Source organism: Moschus berezovskii, chromosome 18 (assembly GCF_049115385.1).
Source record: "Moschus berezovskii isolate FMDL1 chromosome 18, NW_MosBer_1.0, whole genome shotgun sequence".
In the NCBI taxonomy this organism is placed as follows: domain Eukaryota; kingdom Metazoa; phylum Chordata; class Mammalia; order Artiodactyla; family Moschidae; genus Moschus; species Moschus berezovskii.
In genome coordinates this window covers 9,671,359-9,697,247 of record NC_142477.1, presented here as the reverse complement: position 1 = coordinate 9,697,247, position 25,889 = coordinate 9,671,359, and the positions used below count along the sequence as shown (strand labels likewise).

Below are 25,889 nucleotides of genomic sequence, written 5' to 3'. Positions count from 1 at the left end.
CACCCAGGGCCAGGCCGCCTGCCTGCCCCTCTTCCACGGGAGGGCGCTCTCGGACAAGCCCTGGATGCCGCTGTGCCCAAGGCCCCTCCCATGTGCTGTGACCACGCGACCCTGCAGAGGCACCGCTGCATCCGCGTGCCTTCTCAGCTCCACAGGCAGCCCACAGGCCTGTTCGTGAGCCAGTCGACCCGCCCCTTTGTGCTGCACACGGAGGCACTGAGGCACGGGGCGCTACGGGAGCTCTGTCACTTCGTGTCCCCTGTAGGGGTTTGCAGTGCTGGCCACACGCACCCTGAACACCACGACAGACACAGCCCGCCAGGAAACGCCTTCTACCAGAGACTCCCCAGAGAAGGCCTAACCCGGGGTGAAACTGTGAACACCTGGATCATCTCTCAGGCAGTCTTCCACTGAGGCTGAAAAGTAACGGCTTCAGAGAATAGAAAGGTCAAGGCACCGTCACTCTTCAATACCTCCTTGTGTGAGATCCAAGTGCTAAGCGCCTGTCCTCTGAGACCATCTATGAGGAGTGTTCAGTGCACGACTCATAGCACAGGAAGGGGTAGGGTGCATGCCTCCACAGCTGTGGGAGCATGTGGCTGTGTCCCCAGGAAACACATGGCCTTCCCTGGTGGCTCAGGGTAAAGAATCCACCTGCCAATACAGGAAATGTGGGTTCAATCCCTGAGTTGGGAAAATTCCCTGCAGAAGAGAATGCAACCCACTCCAGTGTCCTTGCCTGGAGAATCCCATGGACAGAGGAGCCTGGTGGGCTACCGGTAGTCTATGGGGTCGCAAAGAGTCGGACACAACTGAGTGACTACACCATCACCACCAGATAACACCTGACTGTGTTATATTGGATCCTCTTCTTTTAATTAAAGATGCTTAATGAATTGGGTTTTAGAAGCTATCTACCAGAGTAAATCAGAGATACAATAAGAGGAACTCATGAGTCTGCGGTATGTGGTTTAGGACTTAACACTTACACATATGATGACTTGACAAAGACAATGGACAAATCTGTGGAACTGTCTTAACGAATGCATCCTTGCCTTAACATACTTGCATGTAAAACCATGACAGAGAGCCACAGGGAAGGAAAGCTCCCCCATGGAAGGAACGTGGGTGAGTCCGAGGCAGCTGGGCCACAGTGAAATTCAGGTAAGAAACATGGAGGTGACCTCAGATCAAAGACAACACTGTCCACACTCAGGGAGGCCTGAGGAGAGCTGAGGGTCATAGGGAGTGTGGCTCAGTCCACAGGGCAGGGCTCAGAGCTGGAGAGTCCCCAGGGCTCTCTGTCACGGTTTTACACGCATGTTAAGGAAAGGACGCATTCATTAAGACAGTTCCACAGAAAAGCTGAACGACGTGGCGAGACCCTGGACAGAAATCAAGCAGGACTGGCTACTGCAAGAGACGTGAAAACCCTGGCTGGAGGGACAGGGCAGTCCGAGCTCGGGGCTCCGCTGACCCCAGCCGGGCTGTTTAACAGTTAGAACGCTCTGGGGGCAGCAAATGGTATCACGTGGCTTTATACACCTCTGTGTCCAGTGGAGGCCGACTTCCAGCCTCGCTCTGCTCCCTTTCAACCCAGGACCTTAGACAGGCTCACCTCTCCCCACACTCCAGCTCTGCCAGGCTCTCCTCTCCTCCAGAGTGATCCAAACACTCCCCACGAGGCCCTGCGCTCCGTCAGCCTTCAGGCAGGTTGATGATCAGGCGTGCCCATGGCGCGTGCTCACGGTGCTGTTCACACCCCAGCCCTGCTCCACATGAGCCTGGATCGCTCAGCTTTATTTCCCAAGGAGCAGAAACCCCACCGGGATTTACACATGAGGAGTTAAGAATACAGACGATTCCAGTATTTCATGAACGCCTGCTGTGTGACTTCATTTATTACTATGAAGTCATACTAACCAACTTAATTATTCACTAAATTCTTTAGTAAATGTCAGTTTCAGAAACTGTTAAGACGCTTCTCCAACGCCTTTTCTCAGAAACGGCTGAGTGCACGGGAAGGACACCACCAGTCCCACCCCTAAAGCTCTCGCAGGATCCGCCTCGTCCTCAGACTGGGCCGCACCGGTGCCCAGCCCCAGACCCCCTGCTAAGCAAGCCTCCAGCACCTGCTGTGCATGGGGGTCAGGAGAGCCTTCAGTGCCAACAGACGCTGAGTGAAGCTTGCTGAGGTCCTCCTGAATGGTTCGGCGGCCCCCTGCCCTCTGCACACCAGTCTTTCAGACACGTGAGCTCCATCCGCCATGGTCCTCCTGTGACGAGGCAGCATTCGCCAGGTAGGCCAGACTTTGTTATTTTCCACATGACACTTGCTTCCTAATTACCCTTCCTCTGAACTAATTACATTCACTTCTACATTATCGTTTTATTATACAGTACTGTTAACTATATATTAATTATACGTTATTAATTACTCCTATGGGCTTCCCTGGAGAAGGCAATGGCACCCCACTCCAATACTCTTGCCTGGAAAATCCAATGGACGGAGGAGCCTGGTAGGCTGCAGTCCATGGGGTCGCAAAGTTGGATGTGACTGAGCGACTTCACTTTCACTTTTCCCTTTATGCAATGGAGAAGGAAATGGCAACCCACTCCAGTGTTCTTGCCTGGAGAATCCCAGGGACGGCGGAGACTGGTGGGCTGCCGTCTCTGGGGTCACACAGAGTCGGACACGACCGAAGAGACTTAGCAGCAGCAGCAGCATGGGCTTCCCTGGTACTCAGACAGTAAAGAATCCACCTGCAATGTGGGAGACCCGGGTTCGATTCCTGGGTCGGGAAGATCCCCTGGAGAAGGGCATGGCAACCCACCCCAGTATTCTTGCCTGGACAGAGTATTCTTGCATGGACAGAGGAGCCAGGTTGGCTACAGTCCATGGGGTGACAAAGAGATGGACAGGAATTATTCCTATAAGATACACAATTGCATTATATGTCACTCTTAATTATGTAAATATACATATATTACTCTAAATAATATAACATCAACTCTTATAAACTATTTTCTCAAAGTGTTAGCTGCTCAGTCATGTCCAACTCTTTGCGACTCCAAGGACTATAGGCCGCCAGCCTCCTCTGTGCATGGAATTCTCCAGGCACAGAGAATTCTCAAGAGGTACGAACAATCCTTCTTGAATCCGTAAGAGAAGCTGCTACTGAAACCAGGGTTTCCAGACACACTGATGCCTTCACCCGATGGCTAGAAACGCAGCTACTGGCCTGTCCGTGTCCTGGCGGGACACTGATCTCACAGGCTCAGGAGAGCCATGCCCTAAGAAGCCACCTGCACTCCCACACCTCCATGCTTTCCTGTTCGGAATCTTAACTCCAAGTATATGGGTTATGTCCAGTGAAACTTAGTAGGCTGTTGTCAGGACTCAGCTCATATGTTTATTTACAACGTTCCTATGTCTGCAGGTGAATGTGCGGTGCGTGTTAGCGGACACGGCAACAAAACCAGTCAAAGCTGTTAGATTTCCTACTGTGATCTACTTACAAGACTGACTGACGTGACTTAAAAGTTCTGAAACCTCATTTCAAACGGTGTTATCTTTGAGTTTTAATTAAATGCCAAAGATACAGAGGATGAGACTCTTTTGACTCTTTTTGACCCCATGGACTGCAGCACGCCAGGCTTTCCCATCCTTCACCATCTAACAGAGCTTGTTCAAACTCATGTCCATTGAACCGGTGATGCCATCCAGTCATTTCCTCCTCTGTCCTCCCCTTCTCCTCCCGCCTTCAATCTTTCCCAGCATCAGGGGCCTTTCCAGTGAGTCAATTCTTAGTATCAGGTGGCCAAAGTTTTGGAGCATCAGCTTCAGCATCAATCCTTCCAAAGAATATACAGGACTGACTCCCTTTAGGATGGACTGGCTGGATCTCCTTGCAGTCCAAGGGACTCTCAAGAGTCTTCTCCAATACCACAGTTCAAAAGCATCAATTCTTCAGCATTCAGCCTTCTTTATGGTCCAACTTTCACATCCATACATGACTACTAGAAAAAACATAGCTCTGACTAGATGGACCTTTGTTGGAAATGTAATGTCTCTGCTTTTTAATATGCTGTCTAGGCTGGTCACAGCTTTTCTTCCAAGGAGCAAGAGTCTTTTAATTTCCTGGCTGTAGTCACCATCTGCAGTGACTTTGGAGCCCAAGAAAATAAATCTGTCACTGTTTCCACTGTTTCTCCATTTATTTGCCATGAAGTGATAGGACTGGAGGCCATGATCTCAGTTTTTTTAACTTTTTAAGCCAACTTTTTCACTCTCCTCTTTCACCTTCATCAAGAGGCTCTGTAGTTCCTCTTCACTTTCTGCCATAGTGTGGTGTCATCTGCGTAGCTGCTGCTGCTGCTAAGTCGCTTCAGTCGTGTCCGACTCTGTGCGACCCCACAGACGACAGCCCACCAGGCTCCTCCGTCCCTGGGATTCTCCAGGCAAGAACACTGGAGTGGGTTGCCATTTCCTTCTCCAGTGCATGAAAGTGAAAACTGAAAGTGAAGTCACTCAGTCGTGTCCAACTCTTAGCGACCCCAGGGACTGCTGCCTACCAGGCTCCTCCGTCCATGGGATTTTCCAGGCAAGAGTACTGGAGTGGGGTGCCATTGCCTTCTCTGCTGTGTATCTGAGGTTATTTATTGATATTTCTCCCTGCAATCTTGATCCCAGCTTGTGCTTCATCTAGCCCAGTATTTTGCATGATGTACTCTGCATATAAGTTAAATAAGCAGGGTGACAATATACAGCCTTGACGTACCCCTTTTCCTATTTGGAACCAGTCTGTTGTTCCATGTCCAGTTCTAACTGTTGCTTCTTGACCTGCATACAGATTTCTCAGAAGGCAGGTTAAGGTGGTCTGGTATTCCCATCTCTTTAAGAATTTTCCAGTTTGTTGTGATCCACACAGTCAAAGGATTTAGCATAGTCAATGAAGATGTTTTTCTGGAATTCTCTTGCTTTTTCTATGATCCAACAGAAGTTGGCAATTTGATCCCAGGTTCTTCTGTCTTTTCTAAGTCCAGCCTGACCATCTGGAAATTCTCAGTTCACGTACTATTGAAGCCTAGCTTGGAGAATTTTGAGCATTATTTTGCTAGCATGTGAAGTGAGTGCAATTGTGTGGTAGTTTGTACATTCTTTGGCATTGGCTTTCTTTGGGATTGGAATGAAAATTGACCTTTTCCAGTCCTGTGGCCACTGCTGAGTTTTCCAAATTTGCTGGCATATTGAGTGCAGCACTTTATAACAGCATCATCTTTTAGGATTTGAAATAGCTCAGCTGGAATTCTATAACCTCCACTAGCTTTGTTCACAGTGATGTTTCCTAAGGCCCACGTGACTTCACACTCCAAGATGTCTGTATAGTCATGATAACTACCTTCAGTGACCTAAAAGGCCCTGACACAGCAATTGGGTGAACCCAGTTTTGTTTGCTCCCAGGAGATGAATACATGGCAGAGTCAGTTCATAGTAAAGACAGCCTTCTAATAAAGAATAGATATCATCAATGATAGTGAAATAACACAGGGAATGGAGAGCAGTTTGTCAGAGATGTGGCAAAAAAGTAAGAAAATAAGTCAGAGTAAAAAATAAAAACTTGCAAGGTGCAAAGGGAGCAGCAGAACTAAAGGGTCACTGAGGTCCTCTTTAGACCTGAGATTAAAAACAATCTGTTTTATTTAAAATACTTTAAAGCAATGATTTTAATTTCTGTATATTCAGCTTAGAATTGTAGAAACAAAATTAGTTCCAATTATGGAAGTACATCATTATCCTTACTGAGCAAGTACAAAACAAAAAAAATGGGTGAAAGTAGGGAAGATAAACTTATTTTATAAATCAAATTAGACTATAACTTATAGCAATTTATGTATCCCGGTATGTATGTGTGTATATGTGTCTGTATATTAAAATCAGTACCTGAGAATCAAGAGTTCAATTATAAATAAAATGTACTAACAAGAAAAATCTTGACTCTCTGACATAGTTGAATAAAATGTTCACTTATAAAGAGTATGAGTAATGAAAATTAAATGAGTGCAAAAGTGCCTATTCTAATGGCTGTGAAGTCAGTCACAGTGAAGTTTCAGTCCACACGTATCATTATTCCACACTTGCTCTCCCACCAAGACAGCGTCAACAATAAGAACAAATCCAGTACAAGAGACAACTCACCGATGAGCCTCAGTGCTGACGCTATGATGATGTCAGGAATGTAGGCGATGTTCGGATGCCCTTTCCTGTACTTTATCCACTTATCCATTACAGGCCACAGCTCCTTGCTACAAAACAACAACAAATATAGACACGTATGTATGTGTATGAAAGTATGCACACCCACCATGGCTCAGATATTAAGAACCTATCTAAAAGTGGTGCATAAGTGACAATCAGTGAAGAAGAGGAACTTCTAAAGATGTAACATTTTTGGCTAACAACAGAACAGACTCTGAAAACTCAGACTTTCCAAACATTCAGCATCTCAGTGCTCACAGTGGATTTAAAAAGGCTGCAAACACCCGTGCTGGCATCTTTATTCTGTTTAAACCCTTTTCACAAGGCAAAGGACCCAGTACCATCCCCAAGCTGCAGAACTGGAAGCAGCAGAGTCTGGATTTTCATGTGGACCATCTAGACGTCAGAAGCACCTGTGTTCTAGAAACCTTGTTTCCTGGGGAGGAGCAAGGACAGGCTGTATTTCATAAAAAGAACTAAACCAGAGAAAATGAACCACACTTCACAGGGATTACAGAAACTTTCTACTCAACAATGGAAATTCCTCTGCTTTCTCTTCTCAAAAATGTATTAACTTCTTACATAGTATTTATAACATTAGAAAAGTTTAATAAAAACGAAAGGAAAATGTAAATTAAAAGCATCCCAAATAACACAGTCAGGTAACTATCATTCTTTTAATTTGGGGCTTTTCCTCCCACACACGTCTATGCCTGCATTTATGTAAAAAACACGAACAGAGTGACCACAGAGCTCAGGAATCAGGGTCACAAGTAGCTTAGGCAGAGATCCTGCTACTCACCAGTCTGTCCACTCCACTAGTGGGGTACCCTGGACAAAGCGCCTCTCACTGGCACCATCCACAGTGGTCTCACCTTTCACTGGGAGAAGGGCCCTGCCCCCAGCTCCCAGGAAGAGGGGACCCAGGGTAGCCACTCGCTTGTCATTACACAGCACGGAACAGATGGCCCTGGCACCTTCTCAGTAATATACTACGAAACACTTTCATCTCCACACACACAAATCTACAAAGTGTGGCTCTTAATTCTAAAACGGTTGTACCTCATTGTATAGATGTCCCAGGATGCAATTATCTACTACCTGACATTTAGATATACCATCTTTTCCCAGTGTTAGGAGAAAAGAAGACCAAGTTTCCCCAGGATATCAAGATACATACTATCAATCCTTTGGGGACTCCTTTTCAATGTCATAAGCCCCTTTAAACCAGCCTTGCTCAGTCAGGGTTGTAAGAAAATTAAGGTTATATTTAATTGCGGAACAATTATAAATACTTGACTATTTTTCCATTCTCCAAAGATGCTGCATAGCTGATGCACCGAGAAAAGTTAGCTCATTACAAAAACAGATGCCTGAGCGCATCAGACTCCGGTCTCTCCTGAAGCCCAGTGAGAAGAGCCGCCAATGCGGAATCCTGAACAGCTCTGTTCCTTTGGCCTTTCCACAGCACCTGAACGTGAAGACAGTGATCACAGCATTCCATCTACACGAATTCGCCGAGCACCTTGCTTGAGTAGGCACAGGTCTCCAAATGCCAGGGAGGCCAGGGAAGCAAAGGCCCCCCACTCATGAGATTCATTTCCCATTGGGAAAGAGACAGGAATGAGAGCATACAATGAAAAGTAGTGAAAGGTACTATAAAAAAATAAAGTGAGGGATGTCACAGCAACACTGGCATTTTATGAGCAGTTTTATTAATTCCTATCCAAATCAAAATGTGCGTTCTAAATGGCTCAACTGCCTTAAAAGCAAAAATGATTCAGACCACAATTCAATCATGGAACGGACTACTTGACAATTCAAATAACCCAGCCTGGGTCAGTAGAGCAGCCAGTACCTGATAATGTTGTCGTGCGTCCAAACCCACTTCTGATGGCAGCAGAGCAGGTCGATGGCACATACATACTCCCAAGTGCTATCACTCAGGTCTTCCCCAAACCTTGCACTGGGCTGAAATTCTGTTTTTGGACATAACTGTATGGTCAAAAGCAGCTTAGAAACCATGAAGCCAACATCTACAGGCGCATTCTAGCAAATAAAGGGAAAAAAAAAAAGGAAATTTAGAGTTTCAAATGTAACATATCTTCTATGGGTGATCTTAAAGCACATAACGAGCATCAGATGAAAGCTGGATTTTGAAGAGGGAACTGTTATTCTAGGCATAGTACCTGTCCTACATGATTATACAATAGCAGCAGAGAAGCCAGATAGAAAGCTCCAGGCGAATGCAGAAGCCAGCCAGGCTAGAAAAGACTCCGCAATCCACGTAGGAACGCAAAGTTTCATTAACTCGAGTCAGAGAATTAAAGTTACAAATTAAAAAAAGTTTTAATATTTAAAAAATTCTTTAATAAACTCATTCGGCCATCTTTCTGACTGTATGTATCAACCTGCTTTTTCCAGAAATTAAAAAAACTGAACAAGACTGTACTAGAGTCTTTCATCTGCCTCCTTTTACAGCTGAGCGCTGTCTGGGTGTCTTTCCACGTTCTTGAGTATAGAGATAGTTTCAGCATGCCTTCTCACTGCTGAGCAGGGACCCGGTCATACCCCGATTTGGATGTACCAAAGCATGGATATACCGCGGTTTGTCCTTTCACCTACTGAAGACATGTGGCTCACTGACAGCTTCAGGCTACAGTTAATAACACTGCTTTGGACATTCCTGTAGAAGCCTTTTTGTGGACATAAACTTGAATTCCATTGGGTTCATACCCAGCAGTGGATTTATAATGTTCTTCTCTTTCTTTGGTTTTTTTTTTTCATTGGGTTTTGTGATTTAAACTGAACAAGGAGCTTTCAATCTCTGATGCCTGAAAAAGACTGGAATTAATTGGTTCTTTAAAAATGAGATTTACTGTTTGGGTGACGTCTATACACCCTTCCTGTATACTCAGTTTTCAAATATCTCTTCAGCCTTCTGTTAGCTGCACACTGGCTTCCTGCAGCGTCCGACCCTGAAGCCAGCTGACGCGTGTTTACTGCCGAGAGGCCGCCCGGGCCCAGGGCCGCCTCCGGGAGCTGCAGGCGGCCGTCTTCTCATCCCTCACCCTCTGTCTCCTCTCATCCCGAAATCTTGAATATTCCTGCTTTTCTCTTTCTACAGTCATCTGAACTGAGTTCTCTGTTTTATCAGCATGTTTTTAAAGGCAGTGTTTTTTTTTTTTTTTCATTCTCAACCTTATTACTGTTACCTTTTAAATCACATTCTTTCCTAGATTCCTTCTCAAATTTTTAATTTTTCAAGACAGTTATCAAAGAACTTTGTTTCCGTGTTAAATACTGAAGACATTTAAACTATTGCAATGAGTGTGAGTCTTCCAAAAACGAGAGGTCTCTGGTAATGAAGGGTTCCAGATACTGTGATTTTCCTTTGAGTTTCTATTTGTTCACAGGCTGTCCAGAGACTGTGCATCTCAATCTCCAGGGAATTTTTACAGAATTTTTAAATTATTTATGTCTAATTTTACTAAATCATTATCCGACAATTTTGAGTGTAGAATATTTACTTTTTAAAAATTAAAGTTCTTGTGTGGCCAAATTTATGACTGCTTTTGCAAATGTCACAGACATGAAAAAATAGCCTTCATTCAAGTTTACTTTTTGTGTTGTTGATTTCTATCTCTTTACTTATTTTTTGAGTATCACATCTGTTGAGTTCTGTAAGACAGAATATGGAAGCCTTAGACTATAATGGTATTTTTCTCCCCAGGTATTTCTCTCTTTTTAATAGCTTTGAGTTCATGTTTTTATTTGATATGATACAGATATAATACACTTTTCAAAATTCTCCCTTCATTAATCATGGCTTTTGCCACCCTACCCTGTCTAGTGTCACCTGAACGGGGTGGAGGAGGAGACCCCAGTGCGCAAGCGGGAGGACTCAGCAGGGGAGGGCGCGCCTGACCGGCAGGTGACCACAGAGGGCAGACCGCGCGCCAGCCGTGGGAGGGCTCTGCTCGCGGCCAAGGGAGCGCAATGAGATGGGACCTCACACAACAACTCGGGCCTGTGGAGGTGGACTGACGGCGGGCTGACTGCAGACCTGTTGTTTAATACTTTTCTAACTTTTTATCCACCAAGCCCTTCCCTTTTCTTTTTATAAGAAAATTAAAGTCTAATTGACAGTAACATCAGAAAGAACTAAAAAGGAAAGCACAACGGAACATAAACACTGTCTACAGGCGTAAGCCACAATGTTTTTTTAAAAAGGACAGTAATACAGTCCTAAAAAAGGGCAGAACAAAGTGAAAATCAACCTCTCACTGACTTCAGTGTCTCTTCAATACCTCTTCTTATAGCTTATCACTATCAATTCAGCACCCAGAGATTCTCATTAGAGAAGATCTATGAAAAGAACACCAATCTACATATTATATTACCACATCAGTCAGTAAAGAAAATAAAGTAATAAAAGAAAGCACACAATACTCCAAAAAACTACAAATTTCATCAATTGGAAAGAAAAACACAGATTACATTCAGAAAAATCATCAAAGGAAGGAGTTGGGAATCTCAATTTTCTCACCTAAGTACCACGTGTAGAAGCAGAGGTTTGCATCTTCTCGGGGCCCTTACATATGTAAGCGTGTGTGTGGATTTCACCAGAGGTAAATTAGTACCCGAGATAAACTCTGCTCAATGAGTACACACAGAGGGCCACAACTTCTCCCAAAGTGTCTCACGCACACTTAATGAACAAAATGCACAAGCTTAGACTAAAATGGTATTCTGAAGGATCTAACGTGAAAAATAACAGCTCTCAAATGCTCACTAATACAAAACCAAACAAAACATTCATACAAGGTCTATGTGTGCAGTACTGTACAAAATAAAACGAAACCTCACCTTCTCCCAATTGAGGAAGGCGCGCAAACAGTTGAGAACTTCCCCCTTGGCGCGCTGCCTGGCTACCAACTGCATCGCCTTATTAATCGCCGACTGAGAGAGAAACACATCGCGCCACATGTTTGCAACGAACAAAGTCAGCTTCTCAGACTCGGGAAAATCTATGAGAAAGAAAACAAGATAATAAACCTTCATGTCTGATTGAGTGAGTAAATTACAAAGCAAGAACACATTTCAACACTGCCCCCGTGCGCAGCAAGGCCGCCTGCACCTGAAGCAGAGGCAGCCCTGCGAGGCCGCAGCCTCAGCCCCTCAAAGCCACTCAAGCCCCTCCCACCCTCTCCCCCAGCCAGTGTTTCCCGTCGGCAAAGTTTCTTTAATCAAATTTGAAACCCAGCGTGAGCACACACCACTGCAGAGAAGAGCAATAACCTCGAAAACGAGCAGAGAAGACAGGCCCCTGTCTCGAGTCCATGCCCAGAACCCCGTTGCTAGTGAGTGTGCTTTCAGGCCACCCCCTGACGGATCACGGCCTCACTGCGGCGAAGGTGCAGGGCCACCAAGACGGATGGGTCATAATGTGGACTACGGACAACCCACGGTCCACTGGAGAAAGGAAGGGCAACCTATCCCAGTATTCTTGCCATGAGAGTCCCATAACCAGTATGAAAAAGCAAAAAGATATGACACCGGGAGATGAGTCCCCCAGGTCGGAAGGTGTCCAATAGGCTACTGGGGAAAAGTGAAGGGCAATTACTGGTAGCTTCAGAAAGGATGAAGAGGCTGGGCCAGCAGAAATGGTCCTCAGCTGCAGAAGTGTCTGGTGGTAAAAGGAAAGTTTGATGCTGTAAAGAACAATATGGCATAGAAACCTGGAGTGTTAGGTCCATGAATCAAAGTAAATTGGACATGTTCAACAGGAGATGGTAAGACTGAACATGGACATCTTAAGGAATCAGTGAAGGAAAATGTACCAGAATGGGCAAATTCAACTCAGATGACCATGATATCTACTACTGCTGGCAAGAATCCCTTAGAAGAAATGGAGTAGCTCTCAGAGTCAACAAGAGTCTGAAATTCAGTACTTAGGTACAATCTCAAAAACTACAGAACGATCTGGGCTCATTTCTAAGGCAAACCATTCAACATCATAGTAATCCAAGCGTATGCCCCAACCACTAACGCCAAAGAAACTGAAGTTGAACGGTTCTATGATGACCTACAAGACCTTCTGGAACTAACATCAAAGATGTCTCTTCCATCATAGGGGATTGGAATGAAAAAGTAGGAAGTCAACAGATACCTGGAGTAACAGGCAAGTTTGGCCTTGGAGGACAAAATGAAGCAGCACAAAGGCTAATGGAGTTTTGCCAAGAGAAAGCACTGGTCAGAGCAAACACCCTCTTCCAACAACATAAGAGACGACTCTACACATGGACATCACAAGACGGTTGACACCGAAATCAGACTGATTATATTGCAGCCAAAGATGGAGAAACTTTATATATAGTCAGCAAAAACAAGACCTGAAGATGACTGTGGCTCAGATCATCAGTTCTATATTGCAAAATTCAGGCTCAAATTGGGAAAACCAGCAGGCCATTCAGGTATGATCTAAATCAAATCCCTTATGATTATACAGTGGAGATGACAAATAGATGCAAGAGATTAGATCTGGTAGACAAGAGTGCCTGAAGAACTACAGAGGCAGTTTGTAACACTGTACAGGAGGCGGTGACAAAACCATCCCAAAGGAAAAGAAAGAAATGCAAGACGGCAAAGGGGTTGCCTGAGGAAGCTTTACAAACAGCTAAGTAAGGAGGAGAAGAGAAAGGCAAAGGAGAAAAGGGAAAAATATACTCAACTGAATACAGAGTTCCAGAGAATAGCAAGGAGAGAAATAGGTCATCTTTAACGAACAATACAAAGAAGCAGAGGAAAACAGAATGAGAAAGACTAGAGATCTCTTCAAGAAAATTAGATACCAACATTTCATGCAAGGATGGGCACGATAAAGAACAGAAACGGTAAGCACCTCACAGAAGCAAAACAGATTAAGACAAGGTGGACAGAATACACAGAGGAACTCTACAAAAAGATCTTAATGACCTGGATAACCACGATGGTATGGTCACTGACCTAGAACCAAACATCCTGGAGCGTGAAGTCAAGTGGGCCTTAGGAAGCATTACTACTAACAAAGCTAGTGGAGGTGATGGAATTCCAGCTGAACTATTTCAAATCCTGAAAAGTGATGTGCTACATTAGATATGTCAGCCAATTTGGAAAACTCAGCATTGGCCACAGGACTAGAAAAGGTCAGCTTTCATTCCAATCCCAAAGAAAGGCAATGCCAAACAATGGTCAAACTACCACACAATTGTGCTCATTTAGCAGGCTAGCAAGACTACTCTCAAAATCCTTCACGCTAGGCTTTACAACCAGTCTAAACAAGTTAATCCGAAAGGAAATCAGTCCTGAATATGCATTGGAAGGATTGATGATGAAGCTGAAACTCCAATACTTTGGCCACCTGATGCAAAGAACTGACTCACTGGAAAAGACCCTGATGCTGGGAAAGATTGACGGCAGGAGGAAAAGGGGACGACAGAGGATGATACAGTTGGATGGAACCACGGACTCGATGGACATGAGTTTGAGCAAGCTCGAGAGTTGGTGATAGACAGGGAGGCCTGGTGTGCTGCAGTCCATGGGGTGGGAAAGAATCACACATGACTGAGTGACTGAAGTGTGGTGAATGGTGCACTTCCAGAGGTACAAGCTGGGTGGAGAAAAGGCAAGGAAACACAAATCGAACTGTCTGCATTCACTGGATTCTAGAGAAACGGAATTCCAGAAAAGCATCTACTTCCGCTTCACTGACTACAGTAAAGCCTTTGACTATGTGGATTGCAAAAAACTGGAAAATTCTTAAAGAGATGGGAATATCAGAACACCTTATCTGCCTCCTGAAAAATATGTTATGGGGGTCAAGAAGCAATAATTAGAACCTTACATGGAACAATGGACTGGTTCACAATTGGGAAAGGGGTAGGAGAAGGCTGTATAGTGTCACCATTGTTATTTAAACTCTAGGCAGAGTACATCATGCAGAATGCCCATCTGGATTAATCACAGTATGGAATCAACACTGCCAGGAGAAATACAAACAACCTCAGATATGCGTATGATACCACTTTAATGGCAGAAAGTAAAGAGGAACTAAAGAGCCTCTTGATGAGGGTGAAAGAGGAGAGTGAAAAAGTTGGCTTAAAACTCAACATTCAAAAAACTAACATTGTGGCATCCGGTCCCATCACTGATGGCAAATACATGGGGAAAAAGTGGAAACAGTGGCAGACTTTATTTTCTTGGGCTCCAAAATCACTGCAGATGGTGACTGCAGCCATGAAATTAAAAGACACTTACTCCTTGGAAGGAAAGCTATAACAAACCAAGCAGAGACATCACTTGGCCAACAAAGGTCAGTATAGTCAAAGCTATGTTTTTTCCAGTAGTCATGTATGGATGTGAGAGCTGGACCATAAAGAAGGCTGAGCACCAAAGAATTGATGCTTTCAAACTGTGGTATTGGAGAAGACTCTTGAGAGTCCCTTGGACTGCAAGGAGATACAACCAGTCCATCCTAAAGGAAATCAGTCCTGAATATTCATTGGAAGGACTGATGCTGAAGCTGAAGTTCCAATTCTTTCGCCACCTGATGGGAAAAACTGACTCAACGGAAAAGCACCTGATGCTGGGAAAGACTGAAGGCAAAAGGAGAAGGGGGTGGCAGAGGATGAGATGATTAGATAGCATCACCAACTCAATGAACATGAATTTGAGCAAACTCCGGGCATAGTCAAGGACAGGGAAGCCTGGTGTGCTGAAGCCCATGGGGTCCCAGAGTGTCGGACATGACCTAGCAACTGAACAATGACGATGATAAATTAATGTTTAATTTTATAAGGAACTAAGTGTTTTCAAGTAGTTAAACCAGTCAACACAAATATTTGTATCCTGTTTGGCATGAAGCCGTATCTTTTTCATTTTCTCTGTTCTACTTTATCTAACGCTGCGATGTGTTTAGAAGGAGAGTAACCCAAAGCATACACTCTCTAGGCTACTTTGATCTGTTACTCGGGAAACTGTGCTTAACTGGTCACATTTCCTCCCGTACCAGGACATCACAAGCTGTTCCCTCCACCTGGAATTCTCTCCCTTGCTTCTGTCTTCACACTGAGGCTCAAAAGTCACTTTGACAAGGAAAGCATCCCAGGCCTAAGACTCGCTCAAAGCCACCTTCCACTGTACCTCTCATTCATTCAATAGACACTTGGTGGGAGTACACAACGCATTCTTCCGGGGCGAGGATGTAACAGGAACAAGAGAAACAAAACCGGTACTCTAACGGGATCTAGCGGAGAAGAGACGACAAAGGGAAAGAGAACCGTCTGACCAGAACCAAGTGGAGAGAAACGCTTCCCGAGAGAGAAACGGTTACAGAGATCCAGAAGAGAGAACGTGCTGGGAGCGTCTGAGGAAGAAACGGAGACCTAGGTGGGCCTGGCTGCCCCGCGGGGCTCTCCTCCCTGCTGCCCTCCACTGATAAACTTGCTGTGTGCTCCTGTGAGGTCATGGTCACGCGGGCACCACTACAAGGCCATACAGATACCTGGGCCGGGTCACCATCAAAGCCTTCACACTTATGTACACCCCGTGACTACTTGCTAATAAGGCGGTGACTGAAAAAAAAAAAGAAAAAGTGGGCAACCAACACAGCAGCCTCACGCACAAGTCTACACGTGGCAGGTCCACCCCGACTCAAAAATCCCAGACATTACGGTGACACAAGGTTATCAACCTCTGCACTCCAGATAAGACTCCAATACAATATTCAGTTGCATCTGCGTACCACGTTGCTATTTAAATGTTTCCCTGACGACCTGATATAAAGAATGAGGCCCATCTGCTCCCCATTAGCAGACTGAAGACACAGCGCTGAAGGAAGACTTGAAGGGCAGCACTCCTTCCCACATCTCCCTGAAGCGTCTCGTGAGCCTATGACTCCACCAGTTTCTGCTCTTTCCAGCCAGGGACACAGCAGAGCAGTCTGCTGCGCCACAATGACTCCCTCCTCCTGTGTCAGCCACATCTGACTCCAAAGCAGCCCCACAAGGAGTAACACCGAGATACAGCCGGGAGAGACCCCCACACACGGCAGGGACACACGCGCTGACCTAGGCGAGCTCCAGTCACATAAATCCTCCCACTGGAAGCCAGGGAGATGCACAAAAGACACACAGCGGCAACTTAGCTGGAAGTAGAGATGGACACGTGAGCAGGTGAAAGAGCAAGCGCCCGTTTCTGAGGCTAGACCGCCACCGCCCACGCGTACCTTCCTTGAGCAGGCCATAGCAGAAGAGGCGTGCCCTCTCCAGGTCGCCCAGCTGCCGGCAGACCCCCACGTACACCCTGCAGAGTGCGTGGATGTAATTGTGCTCCACGGACATCTTCTGACTTTTCAGCTCTGAGAGGATAGAGTGAAGCAAGCTCTCTGCTAAATGCTGAATTGGGGGAAAAAGACAAAAAGGCAATATACACTACTGATATTTATCGTTAGCCTACTAAAAACAGCTACAAATTACAAAATCAAGTCTTTGGGAAAGCTGGAAAAATAAAAGGGGCACTGTCTCGGACAAAGGCCAGCTGCCACTGCAGTGACCCGCTCAGCAGGGAAGCTGGGAGGCTCTGCAGAGAAGGGGGCAGAAGGGCGGTTCGGCTGAGGGCAGCAGGGCGCAGGGCCCACGGCCGGTCCAACTCCTGATGCCCGTCACTACCGCCACTTCAACAAACTACTATTTTTTGGGTTTTACTAAAATAATCTCTGAGTATGAAATCCACTCTAATTCTACTGTCATTCTTGTTTTCTGAACTGCAATATACTCTACACATTTATCCTGCTTAGATCTTAGAATATCGGGTAACAGTTTCCTCACTCAGGTAAAGGAGTACTAAATAACCTGATACATTCAATCACATGAAAATAAACATCCTTCCAAAGTTAGCTGCATTGCTCTTTATGCTTTCTGAAATGAACAATAAACATGCATACCACTGTGATCCCAGGCATATACAGATAACCAGTAATGCTAATCCAGGGACACTGGAAGTCACCCACCCACCATCGACATGAACACGGAAAAGGTACTAACCCAGGAAAGGCCTAGGAAACCGTGTACACACACCGACATGCTTCTCTTCCCACCTCCTCTGAAAGGAAGCATGTGTTCCTACTGGACTGGAGACCTGCATTAAGTGTGGGGGCGAGGGGGAACCCACACACCAACTTTCCCTCAAACTTCTCAAATGTGTATGGAAGACTACTGACAGAAAGGCTCTATTTCAGAGCAACTAATGCCCGGAAGCAAACCATTCCGAGCCTTTAAACATGCCAGAATCAATGGGAGCTGTGCAACTGAAGGCCTGACGGGCACCTTTTCTTCCCTTTAAAATTTTAACTCATCTAGTGAACACAGACTACCAAGTCTCGAACGTCTGACCGCTTCTCAGATATACAAACTGTTGGCTAAAGCACAGGTACTGTTGCTTACAGGGGTGACTGTCCATCGCAGACGATAACCTTCTATTCAGGGCCCACCTCGCTGGCGGGAGGCAGCCTGTGTTGGGGGATGGGCAATCCCAGGGCTCTCCGATCAGAGCCACATACCTTTTTTGTGGTGCTGAACTCGTAGACAACGTCCTTCTCCTGGTCTCGCATCACCGGCTTTGTGGAGATGTTTCCCACATACACGTGACTCCGGATGACAGGTAACAGGTCAAAGGTCGCCTCCCCGATCTTTCTCAAGGCCTCCGCGATGGCTGTGTCGGGGGACTCCACAGTTTCTTCGGGGCTGGGGGGCAACTGCGTGGGTGGGAGAGGATGCCTGTCCTCTGTGCTTGGGGCTGCAGCCTGGGAGGGATCCGTCCGGGGGCTGTGGCCTGCACCCTCGGGGGTGGGCTCCAGTTCCGGGGACCCGCTGTCCAGGCGCAGCCTCTTGGCACTCCTCGGCACGCTGGCAGACAGCGTCCTTTTCCCAGCCAGGTCCTGAGGAGGCCCCAGGCCTCCCGCCTTGTCCTGTTTGCCATCACCACCGGAGCTGCCCCCTGCCTTCACGAAGGCGGTGGAGCTGGAAGCGATGGCTTGGAAGCCTGCGATGGTGCCCACGGGCCCCGGCAGGCCCTTACGGTCGGCTGGCGGGCCACGCGTGAGCTGGATGTTCCCTTTGAGGATGTTGAGGGTGCGGGCCCGGGCGGACAGCTCCGGGTACATGGTGTCCAGGATCTTCACAGAGTTCTCCGGGGGCGCTGCCACCACAGGATGGGCGGGGGCAAGCGGGGGCAGGCGGCCGGGCACTGGAAGGGCGTGCTTTGGGGTTGCTGCGCAGAACTGCAGTGGGGACGACAAGACCCTGTCCCCGGTCGGCACGGACGACAGGGACGGGGAGGCGCATGGAGAGCAGGGCCCTGGCTCCTCCGGTGGCGGGGACGTCATAGGAGGCACTGGGGGCTCGGACGACGGGGAGTTCGGGCAGAGTGGGGACAGGGGTGAGGAGGGGCTGGAGCTGGAGATGAGGGGAGACGCTGGCCGGGACGTCCTCGGCGGCGTGGCGATCAGGGGGGCCAGCAGCGGGGGCAGCGGGGGCCCCACCTCTTGCCGGATCTTGCTCAGTGTGTCCACGCAGCAGTCTGCGGGTGTGGACGTATCGGCGGTGGCCAGGATGGTCTGCGTGTGACTTCTCTGGGGTTTTCCATGACCTCTGTCTCCTGAAAATGATGGAGAGACTTCATGCTGAGTGGCTTCAACTCGGCCTGTCGCTGGAGTCTTGACTGGCTTGTTGGACTGATCTCTGTTTGAAACCTTTGATCGATTCTTATTTTTGCCCAGTGGCTCCAGTTTAGAGTTATAATAAGTGTGATCAAATGGAGCAGTCTGCGACTCAAAATTCTGATCATATATCTCAGAGCTGATCCTCACGCTGGGTTTAACAGGTCTGTTTCGCAAACGACTTTTATCAAAGTTACCACTCAGCCCACTGTTTGAGATATCCTCCTGGGTTCCAGACACACTGAGGACACTTGGGGGCTCCTGAAGAGGTGAGCCAGGGCAACCAGCCTTGGGGGATCTCTCCACGGGAGAAGCCGAAAGGAAACCAGCTGCCAGCTCTTCTGGATGGGTGGAAAGCGGGGCGTCCTCTGGGGCGTCACACAGGATCACCTGGCCCAGTTCCGGCATGAGCGCCACCCCATTGATGATGGTCCAGTTGTCCCCTTTCTCAATGACTAGGTTCTGATCCTTGTTGATGAGCACGTTAATGACCTCAGAGGTCACCGTGGAGATCTGACATTGGAGCCTCACCTCTCCTGACCCCGCTCCCGGGTCAGTGTTCGGGACCGAGGGCTCCGTGGGTTCTGAGGGGACCTCCTCCCCATTCCCCGCCGGCGCATCCACATCCACGTGGTGCTCAGGTGTGCTTTGCTTGTTTTCATGGCCAGATCCAGCACAGGCGGGGGGCCCGCCCTGAGTGTGTACGCTGGCCCTCGGCGTGGGGGAGGCTATGATGGCTGTGTCCAGAGGCGGAAGTTGCTGCTGGAGGTGCTCTGCTGTCACGCTCTCAGGCCCTCTGAAGAGCAGCAGCCTCGCAGCTTCCTCTGCCTCGCTGTCCTCCTGGCTGGCCTGCAGCTCCTGCCCGAGCCTGGTGAGCACCTCGGACAGCGTCTCCAGGGAACAACGAGGGAGCTGACCCCGCAAAGGACAGTCCTCTTCCTCCGACTCCGCCCACTCTTCAGAGGTCTCCAGCGCTTCCTCTTCACAGAGCTGACTTCCACACCCTTCTCCTGATGGTCCGCTGTGCTTCAATTCCTCGTTCATTCCTCTATTCAGTGTCCCTTTGCTAGAACATTCTGAAACGGAGTCCGCTGAACTATAGTCTCTCAGCTGACAGCTTTCAAGAAACATGACGACCTCAGATGTGGACAGTCTGTCCATTTCAGAGAGTGTGCTGATGTTGAAGTCCTGCAGAGCTGAGGTCAGAGAGCCCACCTCGACGGAAGGCCCGGCCTCTGCAGGCCCTGCGCCCCACCCAGGGGCCCCCGGGGAGCCTTGCAGGCCCGGCTCGGGGGCGGGGTCGGGCTCGGGCTCACCCTCGCTGCCGCTGGGCACCTCGCTCTCCTCCGCCTCGGTGTCGGCTCCACCCGCCTCCCGGATGCCGCTGTAACAGCAGGGGGCAGCGCGTGGAGATGCAGTCTCGGCAGTGCCCAGGCCTTCAGGAGGCGCGCCGCCAGGACTCTCAGACTCCAGCTGCAGGCGTTCCTTTGGGCCATGCTGTAGGGCAGGCGGGGCCTGTGAAACCACCAGAGCCACCCCAGGGCACCTGACTGCGTCTCCAGCAGGAAAACCTCTGGAGAGCGTCAGCTCTGTGTCTGGACGTTTATCCACGTCCAAGCTGGCCGTGTCCACGCCTGTGGCCGGAAGACTGGGGCTCCGTTTCTGCGCCTCTTCCTGCACTGTGGCGCCTGTCACAGTGTCCCGGTTTGGGAACGGGATGTTCTCAGAAGACAGTAAGAATTTACAGTCTGTAGGATGATGGGAACTTTCTACTGGGAAAGAACCGCCTGGAGCATCAAAATCTAATCTTCCCCAGGAGGTAGGGGCTCCTGAGGCAGGGCTCCGGGCGCTGCTCTGCGCGGGGGCCCCACTCTCCCTGCCAGGCCGCGCTCCACACGCCGTCCAGCCGGTCTGGGCGTCACCGTGGGTCGCTGAGGCAGGCTCGCTCCCGGCCGGCGCCGGTGGCTCCGGGCGGGCAGGCTGCACGGGGCCTGGCCGCACCTGCTTGGTGATCACCGACACCTGGTTGGGAAGCACGGACGCCGGGGCCCGGGGTGCAGCGGGACCGCGGTCCTCGCCGGCGGATGCGGAAGCTGACCCGCCGCCCTCTGAGGACCACGTGGCCCGGGGACTTTCCTCACCGCCCCGCAAGAGGTCACTGTGGTGCCAGGAAGCGCTCCTGCCAAAGCCGAAGCCGCTGCTGACCGAGCTGGACGGAGGCCCAGGAGACACTGTGAAACCTGTCCGAGCTGGCGCGAGCTCCACCCTCAGTGCCTGCCCCGCAGCCAGGCCAACGCAGGCGGCTCCCGGGAAAGCTGAGCGCGGGGGGAACAGAGGCTGCGGGAGCGAGCGGGCATTGCCCAAGTCCTTCACAAAGGCCGCGCACCCCAGCGGGCCGCTCCTCTGACCAAAAGGACCAGACGCCCCCGACACGGGGCTCAGAGCAGGGAAGCTGCTCTCGAGACGGGCCCCTCCTGAGGCGCACCCCGGGGGCTTGGGGGGCACCTCCACCACGGTCACCCTGGCGGTGGGTGCGGTCTGCTCTGAGCCACAAGGGCTGATGGCAGGGGGAACAGTAGGACCACTGCCATCCTCCAGCCCCGAGGGAGACGGGAGGCAGCCACAGCGAGGGGAGGCGCCCAAGCCCGAGGAGCAAGACCATGCATCTCCCAGGCCGAGCCCCACAGCTCCTGGGGCAGGGGGCGCTCCTGAAATGCACCCCTGCGTGGCTCCTCTTTCCTTCTCCAAGGCGCTAGGGTGTCCCTGGAAACCACCAGAGGCTGACTGCCACCTGGATTCAGAAGCAGTTCCGTCAGTGAACGTCCACCTGGCCAGCTCTAACTTGGGTGATGCGATTCCTGGGGACGGCAGGGTCTTCCCTTCGGGTGCCCTGGGCTCCCTGAGCGGCTGCAGGCCCAAGGGAGGGGGACACGGGTCTGACCGACCGCGAGCCGCACCCTCCTCTCGAGCCAGGCCGCCCAACAGCGTCTCAGCAGGCTCGCCACCCAGGGCTGTGGGACGTGTCCACACCGTGGGCACCAACCTGTCCTTCCGCCCGACCTCTCTGTATCTGCCCCGCTCGTCCACAACGCCCTTCTCTCTTCCACTCCCGAGCTCAGAAGACATGGCCCAGAGCTGCTCCCGAGCGAAGGTGAATGACGCAGCAGGCTCCCGCAGGGTTGCTGAGAAGGTCCCAAAGCCGAGCGTGGTCCCCGCACCGAGAGCCGGGGCGGCCTCGCAGGGGTGAGGCCGCTCCTCCCATGCTCCAGCTCCTTTCGTCTCTCCAGATGAGCCACAGTGGTCCTGGGCCTCAGGCAGATCGTCTTCAGAAACAGGCTCTGAGTTCCTACGTGGGGCTGAGTCATAATCGCTGGAGTCGGCACCCTCTCCAAAGAAGGGTTCCTTAAAAACAAAGGAATTGTATCCATCAGTTAAATACCACTCCAACCAACTACACAGTTACCGATTCAATGCACTGGACACGGACACGCTCCAGAAGCATCTCAGGAAGGCAGGCCACCCCGGGCGCTGCACGGGTGGGTGGGCGGGGGTTGGGGAGCCAGCGCCCTCCCCTTCTCTCCTCAGAGAAGCCCCCCAGGGCTCTGCACATGCTCACTGCCACTCCCCGAGAGGCGTTCAGGCACTGCTGCAATGCAGCCGAGGGTTCGCACTGTCCTGACTCTGAACCGTTCTCCTCCTCATCTCAGAAGACCCGCTGCCAGCAGCCACCGTGCTTTCCTCTACCTCCACCCGCCCTCCCGTCCCCCGGCCCGGCCCGCGCTCTGGGGGCCACCCTGCAAGCCCTTCTGCCCACACCCCTCACCAAGGCTGCACCCCAGCTGCAGTTATCCCCAGACCCTTCAAGTTCCCCTCCGTGTACAGACCACTTCCCTTCCCCATGGGCTGTGACCTCCACGTCTGCTCCAGAAGCCCTCCGCGACTCCCGACCAGCCCCTCTCATCCTGAGACCCAGCCCCAGAGAGCCAGTGCACCACCGCCCTGCCCTCGGTCCTGCACTGCAGATGGACGAGCAGTAACCACTCTGGACCTAAACAGGCTCCCGCCAGAAAAGCCCTTCCTCCCGTGGGTTCCAGGGCACCCTGCTGTCCTGGCATCACGTCCAGCCTCTTCCCTCTCCCGCTGGCCTCACTAGAACTCTGTCAGGACGCGGCCCTCACCTCCTGCACGTCCTGAGGCAGTGACACTGCCAGCCCCAGGCACCCACTGCCCCCACACACGGGTGCCCGGCCCACCCAGCCCATCCCGCACCACGCCACAGACAGGACTTATGCCTCACAGGTGCCCCCGGGGAAGGCCCACCCTCCCTAATGAGGAACATTTCCTCTGCTGCCTTCCCACCCAGAGAGGCTCTTCTCTGTGCTATTTCCAGCAACCCTCACCAACCCCTCATCTCACAGCCACACTGCAAATCTCACCAGGTACGCTGCTCTCTCAGGCTGAAGGCCTTTTCCAAACCAGTGCCTACCAGTTAACTCCAGTGTGGCTACTGGGTCCAGGTGTCAAGAATGTGGGACACTGCTGATCCCAAGACTCCAGTCCACAGTCCTGCCTCTCCCCAGAGTCTCCCACTTTCTCTCCATCCCCACCGCGACTCAATGGAAACTTTCACGTGGAACCCGACCTTTAGGTTCACTTCTCTGGACCCAGAGACAGCCCCCAACTACCGTCAGGAGAAAACATCGAGCCCTTAAGACACTTATGGGCTCAGGCCCTGATGCGGGTCAACACTCCCCACGTCAGGCTCACCCCAAGTTCCATACCTCTGTGAACAGCACCGCCACCAGACACCGGGCACTTCCTCCATGCCCGCCTGGACGCCAGCATCTGGGGGCCTCTCCTATCGGTTGTACGCCTGCCTCCCGCCAGGGTGAACCCCCAGCCCAGCCCCCGGCAACGCAGACTCCACCACGGCCCCCTCATGGGTAACTGTCCAAGACCCCAGCGAGAGTGACCAGGTCCTGTCACCTCTGAGCCCACGTGTCTAGCACCATGTCCAGAACATAACAGACATGCATTACGGTTCCAAAATGAAATGAGTCAAAGAAGCCATTAATCTCTTTCTTCCTTAAGCCAAAAAGCATACAAATCTGCTCTGTCAAGACTAACTTCCTCTATATGTAATCTGCTTCTGTGTTTTCCAAGTCTCCTAGTAAGTATGTTGTGAAGTGAAAGTTGCTAAGTTGTGTCCAACTCTTTGCGACCCCATCACTTTTACAATTTAAACAAAAAGGAAAGAGAGAAAAAAAGACTAACTTCCTAAGAAATTACATAAACCATTCTGCAAATACAGAGATGATGAATTCATCGCACGAAGGTGGAGAATGCAGCAACCTAAGTTAACAGGCGTGCATGCCATACATGGACTTTCCGTCTCTGAAACACTCCAGGCCGACAAACACCTGTGTAACTCACTCATTCCATCCTTGTTACGTGTCCAAAACTAAAGAAAAGAGAAAACAACTAAGACACAGTCCTCCACAGGAGACTTAAAATACGCTGCAGATGAAGACAGTAACAATGCAGCCCAGTACAAAACAAAGACCATGGCGTGTGTGTGTGAGTGTGTGTTTGTGTGTGTGTGAATCTGTGTCTCTGTGTGTGTCTGAGTGTGTGTCTGAGTGTGTGTGTGAGTGTGTGCGTGTGTTTGTGTGTATGTGTGTCTGTGTGTGAGTGTCTGTGTCTGTGTGTCTGTGTGAGTGTGTGTGTATGTGTGTGTGCGTGTGTGTGTGTGAGTCTATGTGTGTGTGAGTGTCTGTGTGTGAGTGTCTGTGTGTGTGTGTCTGTGTGAGTGTGTGTGTGTGTGTGTCTGTGTGAGTGTAAGATACGGACCCCAGGGGCACTGGTGTGCCTTGCCAACTCCCGGGTTCCTCCCTGACACTATGTGGAGCGCGCTCACATGTCAGGGTGGACAAGGTGGCCACCTGGTGAGGCCAATACAAAGTGCCCACTCACAGGTGCAAGCAGAGAGGGTGAGACGCCCAGGTGAGGCGGCGACGCCAGCGGCGGGGAGGGCACCGGGGACAGCAGAGGCGGGGGCAGCCTGAAGAAGTCGACTGCAGCCTGGAGGTCCTCATCGAAACCAGGGCCCTGAGCCTCACTCCTCCACACCGCAGCCTCAGGATTCGGGGCCTCTTCAGAGAGGTTGTTTCCGCGACCCGCTGCTCCACCCACATCCTCACAGGCAGAGAAGTCGCCCTCGATCTCCATGGACAGTTCTGCCAGGCACGTCTGCACTGCAGAGGCGTGGACAAGGCTGCCACCTGCTGCAGGGGGCACCCCATCTTCCCCGAACTCTATGGATCTGCGGTTTTCTTGCGCAGGTTTTTCTGCGGGGGAAAAAAAGTGAATATCAAATTATTTACAGTTATCAATTAAAAAAAAACACCTATTTCAACAGTTCAAAATGCCTGTATTAAATCCAAGTAGAAACATTTTTAAAAGCCAACAATCCCTTCCTAAAGAATATCCTATAAACCTTAAAATACATTCTACAAAAGTACGCGTCCCTCAACAAGCAGATGAGAAGACAGCCGGGGGAGGGGGAGATGCCTCTGTCCGTGGGCAGCAGGGTGTGCCCGCCGAGGCTTCTGCCCGTGGCTGTGGTGATGGGCCTCGATGACACACTCGTTCCCATGGGAAGTCAGCAGTATTGGGGAGAAACAGCTTTCTGTAACAGGGCGACAAGAAACAAATTTCTCCTTCTAAAATCAACTTATACCAGGCCTACTCCATGTAGGGCCTCCCTTGTGGCTCAGCTGGTAAAGAATCTGCCTACAACGCAGGAGACCTGGGTTGGCTCCATGGGTTGGGAAGATCCTCTGGAGAAATGAAAGGCTACCCACTCCAGTACTC

The 25,889-nt window shown here is 50.0% G+C and overlaps 1 protein-coding gene across 4 annotated transcripts in view; it reads right to left on the bottom strand.

Annotated features, from left to right (window-relative positions):
* Positions 1-25,889, bottom strand: part of ICE1 (interactor of little elongation complex ELL subunit 1) — a 65,418-nt gene that overhangs the window by 4,762 nt on the left and 34,767 nt on the right. For all 4 annotated transcript variants that reach the window (XM_088827622.1, XM_088827621.1, XM_055422292.2 and 1 more), the window contains exons 12-17: positions 24,990-25,363; positions 17,859-22,418; positions 16,527-16,695; positions 11,129-11,289; positions 8,118-8,308; positions 6,200-6,306 (exon numbers count right to left, since the gene is read on the bottom strand). In XM_088827622.1, the coding sequence (XP_088683748.1) occupies positions 6,200-6,306; positions 8,118-8,308; positions 11,129-11,289; positions 16,527-16,695; positions 17,859-22,418; positions 24,990-25,363 (5,562 nt within the window). The remainder of the gene's footprint in view (positions 1-6,199; positions 6,307-8,117; positions 8,309-11,128; positions 11,290-16,526; positions 16,696-17,858; positions 22,419-24,989; positions 25,364-25,889) is intronic.